The 12,406-nt window shown below is 41.6% G+C and overlaps 1 protein-coding gene across 4 annotated transcripts in view; it reads left to right on the top strand.

Annotated features, from left to right (window-relative positions):
• Nucleotides 1–543: 543 nt before the first annotated feature.
• Nucleotides 544–12,406, top strand: part of clstn1 (calsyntenin 1) — a 30,483-nt gene continuing 18,620 nt past the window's right edge. For 3 of the 4 annotated variants that reach the window (XM_086214563.1, XM_086214561.1, XM_086214560.1), the window contains exon 1: nucleotides 545–831. In XM_086214563.1, coding sequence (XP_086070689.1) covers nucleotides 750–831 — 82 coding nt within the window. In that variant the 5' untranslated portion in view covers nucleotides 545–749. Of the gene's footprint in view, nucleotides 832–12,406 lie in introns of all 4 variants that reach the window. The other variant, XM_086214562.1, reaches the window with a different exon arrangement.

The following is a 12,406-nucleotide window of genomic DNA, read 5'->3' as shown; positions in this document are numbered from 1 at the left end:
CGTCTCTCTATGTTGGCCCTACGATGGACTGGCGACCTCTCGCCCGTTGACGCTCGGATAGGCTCCAGCCCCCCCACGACCCTTAATGTGTAGGAATAAGCGGAAGACAATGGATGGAATTATTAACAGTGACAAATTCTTACTCAAAATAACAGTTTATGATGTTTCTCTTTAAATAGGTAGATCCCTTATATTAATTATTTTTAAATAAATGATCATGTGGCAGGGTGACAAGGATGTTTTGTTTGGTTACAAGTGAGAAAATAAAAGGACATACAGAGCAAAGCCATTTTATTCACAAAAGATGTGTCTGCCTTTGTTCCACCATCCATGTGATCCAGTTTTGGCCCCTGCACTGATCGGTGGTCCAGCTGATTTTCCGATAAAGGTAATATTATCTTTGGTTCTCATGGGGCTCTAACTTCAGACTTGTGATTTGCAGATCCCCTGTAATTTCAGAACGAACGGGTTGGGGGTGGGGAGTTGGACAAAACGACGGGTCAGTTGAGCGTTAACGGCTAGTTTCCGACAACCCGTGAACGCATCAAACTGCAAAACTGCGAGAGAAGCGGTGATTGAAGGGATAGCAGCAGCGCGAGGCTGGCGACGACGGCCATCTTAGAGCTACCGTGGTAACCGACACTCATCTTCTGGATTTTATTTTTCTTGCTAGAGAAACACTCCCGCCTGACTGACGAGAAAAGAAGAAGGTTGACTTTTATTTCGCGGCGGTTGAACTCGAAGTCGGGATGCGGTTCCGAAGGAATAAACTATTTGCATCCGCTGTCGGACTGGTCCTCGGACTGTTATGTGCGGTGGATGCGGCTAAAGGTAAGCCGGGATTTATACCCGCAATGTTCTCTGTGTGCCAGTAGACGCCGGCCAGTGCTCTTTGTTGGCTGGAAATGAAGTGTTGAGAGTCTACGGAGCCTCCCGGGTGTCCGCTCGCCCGGCAGTTGAAGGTTACAGCGGAAAGGTTAGCTGCTGGTGGTGGTGCGGTCCTGAGGGATGTTCAGGAACCTGCTCAGGGATGGTCAGCCCTGGAGCCGCCGCAGCAGCAGCAAGTGCATCCCGCGATGTCCGGTCCCCCTTTTTAACCTTAAATACGCCAAAGTCACGTCTTCATGTCATATTTTAATTATAACGATGACATCTATAGAATATTAAATGTATTAAAGCTTACTTTTTAGATAATATCAAGACCACGAAACGACTCCTGTAAGTCATCTACTTTTGCTATTTTTAGCAAGTCGCTTTTAAAAAATAAAATAATCCCACCCTCTGCAGAGTTAGTAAGGTTTTTCTCAAACCTTGTCAACCTCCTTACTTCTTTGGAATAAAAATGCTTATGTAAGCGAGTTAAACGTTTCTTTGAATGCAGATTTTAGATACACTATGATAAAACCACTCGAGTTTATATCTCAGGCCTAGCGCACGGTTTGGCAGCGTTGAGGCTCCACCGGGATCGAGGTTATGTGGCTACGCATTGCAGATCCTCCTCCGGAGCCCCGGTTTTGTGGCTGGATTGAAAACTGTGTGCTTTGAACACTGGATGAAGCAAACAGCCTTTGGGGTGTGTGTGTGTGTGTGTGTGTGTGTGTGTGTGTGTGGGTGGGGGGGGGGGGTCTGGTCTATAAGGAGCGAAAATACGATTGCCTTCAACATTAACAATGTCATTATCAATGGACACACAAGAGGAAACATCATGTCTTTGCTGCAGGGCGGTCCACCTCCCTGCTTCACAGTGCCCAGACACGAGCACCCTGCTCGCACGGATTTAAAAACTGTTTTACTGTAAAAGCTCAATCCAGCCTCCTGTCTCTGGGTGTGTGATGGCAGGTGCATACTGGTCACTGGTGTATATCAACACGCCTGGGCACTCACCAGCCCTGGAGGCCCTTGTTTTATGCACAGTGAACAGAATAAAAACCGTGAATAGGAAGTGGCTATAAAAGACTGCATGGGGGCTTCTAATCCAGCCGTATTTTTTTCCTGTTGCCATGTCCAACAGTTGAGAATGCATGACAGTGTTATGAGACTACCTTTTGTATATCTGTAATTAGGGCCTGAGCCAGAAGGTACTTCTGGCGAAGACCCTATTATGTTTTTCAATTTATTTTTGCATAAATCAAAATGAAATTGCCTGTTTAGTGTGTGAATCTGGCTATTTGTGTTCGAGCCAAGTGTGTGTTTGGGAAGCGGATCTGCTGGCTCTCCTGCTCTTATCACCTAGGTAGACCTGTGAAATCACCATCTGGGTGAGGGCTTATCTTTAATTTACCAAAGGTCACTGCTGGTTTATTTTGTGCACCACCTCTTGTCACACATGCTCCCCCCCTCCCCCTTGTAGATTGTCTGCTGTTCTCTTGTATATTTCTATAAATGATCTTACGTCTCAGGTAGATTCTTAGCACATTCGGGCGAATACAGACGTCCTTCGTTAATCACATACACAGCCATTTTTCCTCTGATGACACTGCAGCAGCAAACCCAGGAGGAGCTGATTTTGAAACACAAAAATCTCACTTGCATGTTCATTTACACTGCTTGCAGGCACATGTTGGTGTGTCTAACGCCGTAAAACACAGAGAGGTCGGCCTGTTGAGGCTTTATCATATATCATCATTGTAAATGTTTATTTTTTAATGCACACTTTCAGTTTCTCTTCTTGGCCACAGTGGTATGTACTGCTTGTTCTGAATATGTTATCCATGTTGTCATGCGTGATTGTTGGGTGTCCCCCTGTTCTTAACATTTGTTCTGAGAGAGATGCACAAGCTTCCTCTGTGCGTTCGCACATGCGCGCACGCACACGCGCGCACGCACACACACACACACACACGCATGCACACACACAGCCAGACAAAGGAAAAGCAGGCTTCTGGGAAGTTTCTTGGCTCCTTCATCATCGAATTAACTGATTCTAGTTGAACAAATTGGATGACCTGCTTTGTGTGGTGCTGAGTTAACATATGCGCTCTCCTCACACAGATGTGGGAATGCGTCCTAAATACTGGAAGTAATAGCACTGTTGAGAGTCCAGTTGCCTCGTCATGGAGTCGGTGAGATTTTTGAATGAGTTTTGGTTAAATACCTGAGATGAGGTCTGTGATTAACATTAGCTGAGGGTATTTTAACACACTCATACCGCTCGTGGGAATTTTGTGTGGTGAAAGTGGCGCTTGTCCCCAAGTTGTCAAATGAAACTACAGAGGTTGTCACAGACATTCAACATCATCTCGCCTGAGACAGAAGAAGCAAAGCTAGCGGTGGTGATGCTGATGGGATGCATCCAAGGTCTTGTTTTATTGTAGCTTAACCTGTTTTTTGTTGTTGTTGTTTTTTTAAGATTTCCTTGGTGAACAATACATTTAGTACTCTGAAACATTAGCTCTTCATCCAGCTTATTTTCTACAATAACCCAACGTAAAAACTCCTTTGGTAAATATGATACACTTCCTTCACTTGTTGGATGGTCGGCGACCCAGTTTTTTATATGAAAAAATATTGCATGCTATCAAAAACGATTACAGGTTTACAGCATGTGCTTGGCTGAAAACATTCTCATTACAACTAAGTTTATTAATAAGAAACTCCCACTAACAGAAATGTTGAGACTTTCTCCTAGATTAGCCTCTAAACTGTGAACAATCTGTGTGACATGTCATTTCGTTGTTGTGACAAACAGAAACTATGTGGATGCACACAATGATTGCATTGTTCATTTCTCCCATGCAGCTCCAAAACACTTGTATGGCATCATTCAGTGTCAGTTCACACACTTGTTTGTCCTCACACACTACATTATTAACTAGAAGTCTACTCGGAGAGCGCATACGTCTGCCAACGTCCATGAAAGTAATATTTCCTGAGAAATGGGAAGGTCCAGGGACATATTTATGAGAACGGACTAATCAGGACCCACTGTTTGAGTGACCTATATCTTTGTTTTATTTCATCTTATAAATACCAAGTTGCAGATTTTATAAATGAGATGTGTTCATGTACGAGATGGACTGGTGCCATCGTTGAGCTGAACATGAGAGCCTGAACTCAAGCTGATTGCTCAAAGTAAATTAGAATGAAACAAAGTGCTTCAGCAATAACTTGCAAGAAGATTGAAAGAAATTCCAACACTGCTTTCGAATCAGCTGATCTGAATCAGTTTCCTGTGGTTTATCACTGATATTATGCTATATGTAAAGTGCTTGTTTGTGATGTCAGAAATGTGGGAATTGCAGAAAATGTAAGTCTTCCTTTTAGTTCTAGTTGTCAGGTCAGGTCAGTTGGAGAAGGTCACTCCTGTCACTTGGAGCGTCACAGAGAGTTTTGTTAGATGGTTGCGTTTTGGGAAAGACGACACATTTGCCGACATTTTGGCTGTAAAATGTGTGTGGAAGAGACATCTTTGAGAGCAGTTGATTCTATCAAAACATGTCGTGTCCTGCAATGCTAACGAAAGCTGAAATAATTTGTGTACCCGCCCTGTGACTCAGATCAAACTGTGGTGTTTCACTGCTGTTATCAGCTGGCTGAGAAAGGAAAATACAAGCTTTCATCAGTATGTCACTTATTTGATATTCAGCAGTCAGATCTACAAATTTTAGTCCTGCCACATAACCAGTCCTTGAACACAATTCATACGACTTAAAAGGTCCAGATATTCTGCAAGGGTCTGAATAGTATGGAAAGCTGAAGTAATAAAGGTGCCCAGACTCAAATACAGTGCAGTCAGAGGAGGGAATGGTGAAAGCACTTTGAGAGAAAAGTCTACTGGTGAAAAATTAACACAGAACTGTCACCCCTGCCAGTCAAGACAGATGGTTATATCCACCTACAGCTGAGACGGGGTCTACTCCAACTTCTCTGCCTGTTAAAAAGCTTCTTATTTTTTTTAATTGCTGCAGTTGCGAAGCACTTGGTCCTCGGGAATTGCTGGGTTTCTTTTGTTTGAACTAAATTAGTATAGTTCTGGAAAGACCTGATCTATTTGGAAAGTGTCGTGAGGTAGTTTTTGTTTTGTTATGGTGAGAAATTTAAAAATCCTGACATAACAGAAATGGTTGATTTATAATTCTACGTGCTGAGTACTGATCTCACTCACAACTATAGAGGGTGATCTGTTTTCATCTCCCTGCTCATTTTTGTCATTACTCCTGTGCTCCAGCGCAATGGTGGAGGGACATCACAACAAATGATCATCATGCACGCACATGTGAATGCCATTTCACTTGCACAAACAGAAAAGGCCCATTTGCAACAATCTTGATTGCATCTTAGAGCCTTGTTCATTGAAATCATTGGTACAGTTTAAAAGACATGAAGATTTTTTTCTCATCTGCATAAATCAACTAATACTGATAGTGACTCATTGAATGTAGACCAGCTCCAGTCTCTAAGTAATTATATGTAAATATCCTCTTGCCAGTGTTATCCACAGCAAGCTTATACACTGGTTCTTTGACTCATTGTTAGTTTTACTGCAACTCTAATATGAAGTTGTGTTGTAGTTGCTGGGATCCTGCTGACAAACAGATGATTCAGAATGAAATATAGCCTGCTTGATCAGTGTAATGAGGAGAATCTGCAGCGCTATTAAAAACAGGTTTGAAAAGTAAATACAGCCTCTGTGGAGAGTGTGTGTGTCACCAGAACCATGACCAGATGTGTTACCCTGCACTGCCCTGAATAACAGTTGACTTGCCCTTGCTCTGTTTTTACAAGTTAACTGATTTTTTTTTTTTCCCCTCAGAGGTACAAAGGGCTTTTTAGGCCCAGACGCCAGGATCGGGGGCTCAACTTAGCATGTTACAATGTGATTCCTGTTCAAAGGATCATGACCCAAGTCCCACAAGAATGTGTGTGTGTGTGTGAGATAATCTCCAGAAAGTGCCAAATTGGTGAAGCATTTCGTTTTGATAATTTGCCATTTAGTGCTTGAAAGATCAGCCATGAGAATACTGGACCCGATGTGGGGCGGTGGTGACTTCCCTCTCACTGGTGCATCCATGGGCTAAATGGAGTCAGTGAACTGTCAAGAATGGGTCATTCAGTAGTGAATATTAAGTCATGCCAGAAGACAGGAAGTTGTGTCGGCCTCTGTGAAAGGAGTTTACATTCACGTAAGCTCTTGGTTTTGATACAGTAATACAAAAATATTTGTATATGAAGAAAACATGACTATTTATTCATTTGTGCTCATATTGTACCAGTATAAGTAATTCAAAAGATGATATTGTAATGCAATAGGGAAAAAAAAAATCCTTCATAAAACGTCAACCTCCTCCCTCAGGCTCTTCTTCTTCTAGAGATAAATGGCATTGCAGAGCTGTTTATGTGTGGGCGGGTCAGCATTAACGTTCAGGCTTCATGAGAAACAGGTAACCAGAGAGTACTTTACCTGCTGTCCCAGAGCTGCAGGTCAGCTCCACCCAAACGCCTGGGTTGAGCTCTAGACGTCTCACTCCTACTTCTTCACTCTCACTGGCCCTTTTGTGCCATGCACACAGAGACGCGATTGAGTTGCATTCAAGGCTCTGTGGCTCCCAACCCCCTCCTCAGAGGAGCTCGATGGTCGCAGAGGGTGTGTACTCTCTGTTGGGCGGTTGGGATTGCGTAGAGGACAAACAAATGCTGTTGCCTGGCAGGCGAACTAAGGCGCTCCTGTGTGAATGTGATGTTTGGAGAGTGGAGGTCCCTGAGGTCTGGGGTTCCAGGGTTTTCAAGTCTTGCTAGAATAGGTCCCAGTCTGTGATGGCGATGGCTCGCGTCAACGCACTCGAAGCTTTTAGGGCAAGACAAACAAAGAAGTGTGCCCACTGTTTCAGAATGTGAGGAGATTGTCCCTTGATTTTTCCTGCTCCATGGAATTAAGAGAGCCACTTCAGCATAATTGAAGTTATTCCTTTATTCAGATTTGTATGCATCACCTACCTCCACCTATTTGGTTGCAGTTCATGTCCGTCTCTACTGAGAATATCTGCCATATCAGCAATGCCTGAAGCGTCCGTGAAGGGGCTCTGTGCTGGTTGTTGAATGAACACCTGTCTACCAGGAGAACACGTTGGAATCTTTTAAGAAGTCCAAAGTTGGGTGATGGAAAAAAGAAAGCTAGTGTTCACACACTTAAGTGCAGTTTGTGCAAATGTTGCGTTGTGAACAATTTTCTCTTTTAAACTTTTGAGTTTTTTCAAAGCTTTTTCTTTTTCTTTTTTTTTCTTTTTTTTTTGCAGTTTCCCTGGTAACATCTCAAGGTCTGGTTATCACAAGAGCACAGACGCTTCCTTCTCCTTTCTTCAGTGTACTGCTTAGCTAATGGGACAAATATGAATACCAACCTGGCAACAGAGAGGCTTTATTATAAGCCATCAAACACAAGCAAAAAAAAACAAGAATAAACTCTGCAAATGCTTCTTTTAAAGCAGACTGGCTGTTATTTATTCCGTTTTGCAAATAATTTCAAATTCGCAATATTTGCAGTCACTATGAGATTTCAGAAGTTGGTAGATTTTAATGTTTGTAATGTCAAATCCAATAACCACTCAGGTCTTCAAGTAAGAAATTGGTTGCAAAGACAAAGGGGCTGCCCAAAAGCAGAGCATTCCCACAGCAGGATGTTGTAGAGCTTGCATGTGATAAAAGAAGATGAACTCTTGCTAGGCTGTCAGCCATCAATGTAAAATATGAGCTAAATCAATTAAGCAGAGCTTTAGCACGCGTCACAGGCCTGACAATTTGCTGCACCATCATTACACAACACACCCTCAGAGGTTCTCAGGCATGATCTGATAATTCCACTCTGTTCATCTGCTGCAGTGATGATGCTGCAGTCCCGACAGCTGTGGTGTATTGATGACTGGCGTCTGAGCAGTCTGGAATCATTGTATTTGTTTCAGTACATGGCATAGCACCGAAAAGGCAGAATGACACCTCCCCCCACACACACACACACACACACACACACACACACACCAATGATGGAGAAACATCAAAGCAGTGGCATGGAGGGAAAGAGAGAGAGAATGTACAGCCGTCCTGGTGAATCTCAGGATTAACAGGACCTATTGTTGTCCTAAAATTCATTCAGGAAGTATTTCATCACGGTTAATAGGTCAAACTGTATAGGTTAGCCTTCAATACACGAGCTGGGCAACCATAGAATGTCTTTTTTTTTTAATACCCATATGAATGCTTCCCCCTTATCTGGGGGTCATTACACTACTGAATGTGTGCTGGCACTAAAAGTTTGTGGATCCTAAAAGATTGGCTTTGAAAATCCTCAGAAATGTGTTCATAGTGAAGACAAACACACCAATTAAGCCTTCAGTGTGCAATACCCTGTATTAGGGGAATCACACAGCAGCTAACTACCACAATTCCTTGTACATGTTATGATTTTGTCACAATACAGTAATTGCACAATTATAGAGTGTTTCTGTTGGCAACGGATTGGGCTATGGGACAAATTACAGCCATCTCGTCTCATCTGTACTTCTGTAATTGCATGTCTGCAATTCTAATCTTGGTTGCTGTACTAGAAATTGAAATCACAGTTACTGATTTATCCCGCCATGGCAAAACAAGTTTTTGTCGTCATATTTCGCAGACACAGTGTGCAAATACAACAAAAATGCAGCAGGTTGAAAACTCATCTTAGAGGGAACGAACCAGTCTTTACCCATTTCTACACGGCTGAGCATTCATAATTTATGAACCTGTTTATTTTACAGTGTTGTTCTCTTAAAATGTCCCCAAGTTCAAGAGTGGGGTTGTGAGGGTGGCAGAGACACACATCACACCAAGTACTTGAATCTTTGTCACTTGTGACAGATATCACCCGTATTTCAAGTCAGTAACTTGTGCTCGTTCTCTCATCTGAGTCCACTCTCTGTACATCATCTATGGAAGTGGATTCCAGATGTGTGCCAGACATTTGTGCTCACACCATTGCAGTATTGTACTGCTAGCTGTATGCAGCCCCAACCTGGTAGTGGCTTGCTTTAGGCAGCCTTCATTTCTTTGTTAGATGTCTTTCTAGTCGCTTGACCTTGTCAGTGAATGAAATGGAGGCATCCCATTAAAGGATTAAATGTCACTGGCTTTATTTGCTGTGTAACAGGATTCCATACCATGTAATGTGTTGCCAAGATGCGAGGGGGTCCAGTAGTGCACCATCTGAGTGTTTGTCCCCAGCTTCTGATGCATCATCATGTCTCAAAGGCTTCTTAATGGATTTTTGCTCTATACCTTTGCACTGGGTTCATTCCCAGCTGGTTTCTCCAGCTAGATACTGTGTAAAAGTTGTGTTTCCTCTGTTTTTGTACATTTGTGTCTTACATTGACAGTGGAGGAAATTATTATTTATTGCAACATAAGGCTGGCCAATGTCACATATTATTCCCATATTTCTATGTACGTGTCTGAATCCAGTATTGAAGCCAAGGATTGCTGTCTTCTAGAAATAGGATCAATATAATATTACTCACAGTCACACTCCAACTAATTGTATAATTTACGGATAAGCTGTCATTAACTTCTCCTCAAGCGTCGAGGTTGAAGCTACAGGGTTAGCAAGCTAATACAGCAAATAAAAGCATGAGTGACAGGACATTGGTCAAAGGATAGTAAAACTTGGGTTTTTATTTACCTTCCATCATTTTGCCTAATAGAATAGGCTTGATTTACTTGATTTACTCTACTACTATTAAGACATTTATTGATTAACTGTGGGTGCACAAACACAAGTACTTCAAGTCCTCTCCTGCAGCATGTCCGTGGTGTCTATCTGAATGTTGGTTTTTCATCTTGAACTCTCTGCTTTTATGTGAGTGAAGAACTGAGGCTTTTGATTCTAATTGGACCACTTGTGAGTGTAGATTGCATTAGATGAATTGGTTTTCTAATTAGGTCAAATTAAGAAAATGCCAGTCTTCCACACTAAACATCTTCAAAGCTTTAGCAGGCGGCTCCTTTTTTAAAGTCCCCTTCTTAATCTCTTTCCATCCTAAACTCCCCCCCCCCCCCCTTAAAAAAAGAGTCCCTCCTCAAAATTCAGTCTCTCCCTTATAATGGTAATCTTTTCCTGTAGGTACAATAGATCATATGTAATAAATCAACTGTTTTTTTGTGAATAATGGAGCTGGCATTTGTGCAAATCATGTCTTTGTTACTCTGTGCAAAATGTCTGCAAAGTGGGTCACAGCACAACAAATGTTCTTCCCATTCACTGCAGGAGAATGATGGAACTGTCTCGTCAAAGGAGTCTTGTTGGCAATTTCACACAGTGTATTTGAGAATTTCACGCTTTGAATAAAATCGTGCTTTACTTTGCATTAACAGTCAGTCTTCCTCTATAATCTTATTCATTTTTTATTATGTCGGAACTATATTCAAGATTTCAATAGATTTTGTAGACTAATATTTATTCTATAAACACATGCAGCGTATGCAAAGGCTTATACATATTCTGTCCACTTAAGTGCATTCCAACATTGCCAATAAACTTTTGTACGTGGTTAATGTCTCTTGCTAAGTAAGGTGTAGGATTGTCGAGAGATATTTTGTGACACCTTCTTTGCCTGTGCGGTCAAATAATTGTGGGTAAGATGTTTTCACTGTTGGTGAAAGGGAGATCGTTGCTCTGGTCATGGATATAGTGTCTTCAGATGATTTGAAAAAATACGTATAATTTGACCAAACAACAAGGGCACAAGCAGATCACCTCCTTTATTATCTCATGTCAGGATTTGGTCAAATGTTTTTCATAAATTTGCAGTGGCTTGCAGAATGTTGCATGTACCAGTCCCAGTCAGTGCTGGTACTGGTTTATTTCACCTCTGTACTGTAGGCCATCAGCAATTATTGGACAAATGTGAGGCCCATTTGTGACCTAGCTAATACCAACTGTGATTCTGAAGGCTCAAGCAGATTATTGTAGTCTGGCCTTGCAATCTGTCTAAAGACATCCACTTCCCTTCAGGTCATGAGACGCTTGCCAGAGATGATTTGTTGGACTTGATCAAACCCAAATTACTGTCAAACAGAGCAAATTATTCTTATCAGACAGGATGGGATCTAAGCAGAAAGCTTAGGGATCTACATTTAAGGATAACTTGGTTCCTGTTCAAACAGGAGGTATTGATAACATGGCTTTCACATGCATTTTAGAACATTTAGGCTTTGTGCATCATAGGTTTAAGGGTGTATTTCCTTAATTTTATTTATTTCATTGTATTCATATTATGCCAATTCTGTCCAAGTAGCTCTTTTAATTAATTGTCATTGATTGTGTAATCACTGAGAATTACACTAAATTATATAATTACCCAAATGGCTATTCGTTTGCTGGAAATTCAATTTGCTGGAATTGGATTTAGCTGAGGGACTTTAAATGACCCCTGAAAACGTCTCTTATCATGTGTTTATGCTTTTGCACGCTCTCTTCTTTTTCTGGCTGCTGTATGGAGAATAATATAATTGCAGTTTTCTTGAACGTCGGGCCGTTTCCTGTTAGTGAGATGATGAAGGAAGCCTGATCCTGGGGCTATCTGCTGCATGGCAGGCCTGCTGATTCAATTTTGTACATGGATTTTCCTGTAAAGGCTCACAGATGGAAGAAAGTTTAACTCTCATTTAGTCTGAATCGTGTAAATTAAAGAAATACCATCATATTATTTTTAAAGTTTGGGAGAATTTTTAAGTGAACAATATATTAGATTACCCACAGCTGTTAAACATAGAAAACTGGAGGTCATAGCTTTAGTTGCAGAGGTATTCAGAGCAAATTAGCAGCATCTTTGTTTTCAGGCACACCCTCATCAGAGACCAATATTATGCCACCGGCTGTTTCAACTGTGACATCTGAAACAAACAAACAAACAAAAAAAACCTTTATGCCCCACACGGGGATAAATAAAGTTTTCTGAATCTGAATCTGACAAGTAATAACAGTATGGCTCACTATAGCCAATATCACTGATGGATGGATCCATTATTAATTTGCCAGATTCAGAATGCAGCGTTTGGTCATGTGAAACCAATTCTCGGTTTGTTGTGAGTTATTTGGCGAGCTTGCCGTTTCGTACATTAGATTACGTATTATTTAAGGGATGCAGCTTTTTCCCATCAAAGCCGTTTTTTTTTTTGTTTGTTTTTTGTCCTGTCATAACTGTAACAAGCTGCAATGATGCTTATCTCGTCCTCATCCACACTGTTAACATTTCACATGTTATGCATTTGGAACTTGGGGTAAGCACACAACTGGGTGGTACAGCTCTAATGTGATTGCAGGCAATCTCTGACTTGCTGTCCTTGAACATGAATGTTAAGAACGTTTTAAAAGAGTGCCTGCTGAGAGCTGAATGAGCCGCACTTTGCTGGACATGGTGTGACTTGGCGTGTTGCATGC

This window comes from Aulostomus chinensis, chromosome 9 (genome assembly GCF_037954235.1).
Source record: "Aulostomus chinensis isolate RoL2024-O1b breed Wild chromosome 9, RoL_Achi_v1.0, whole genome shotgun sequence".
NCBI classification, from domain to species: Eukaryota; Metazoa; Chordata; class Actinopteri; order Syngnathiformes; family Aulostomidae; genus Aulostomus; species Aulostomus chinensis.
Note: the sequence above shows the minus strand (reverse complement) of the source record. Positions and strands in the feature narration are given on the sequence as shown.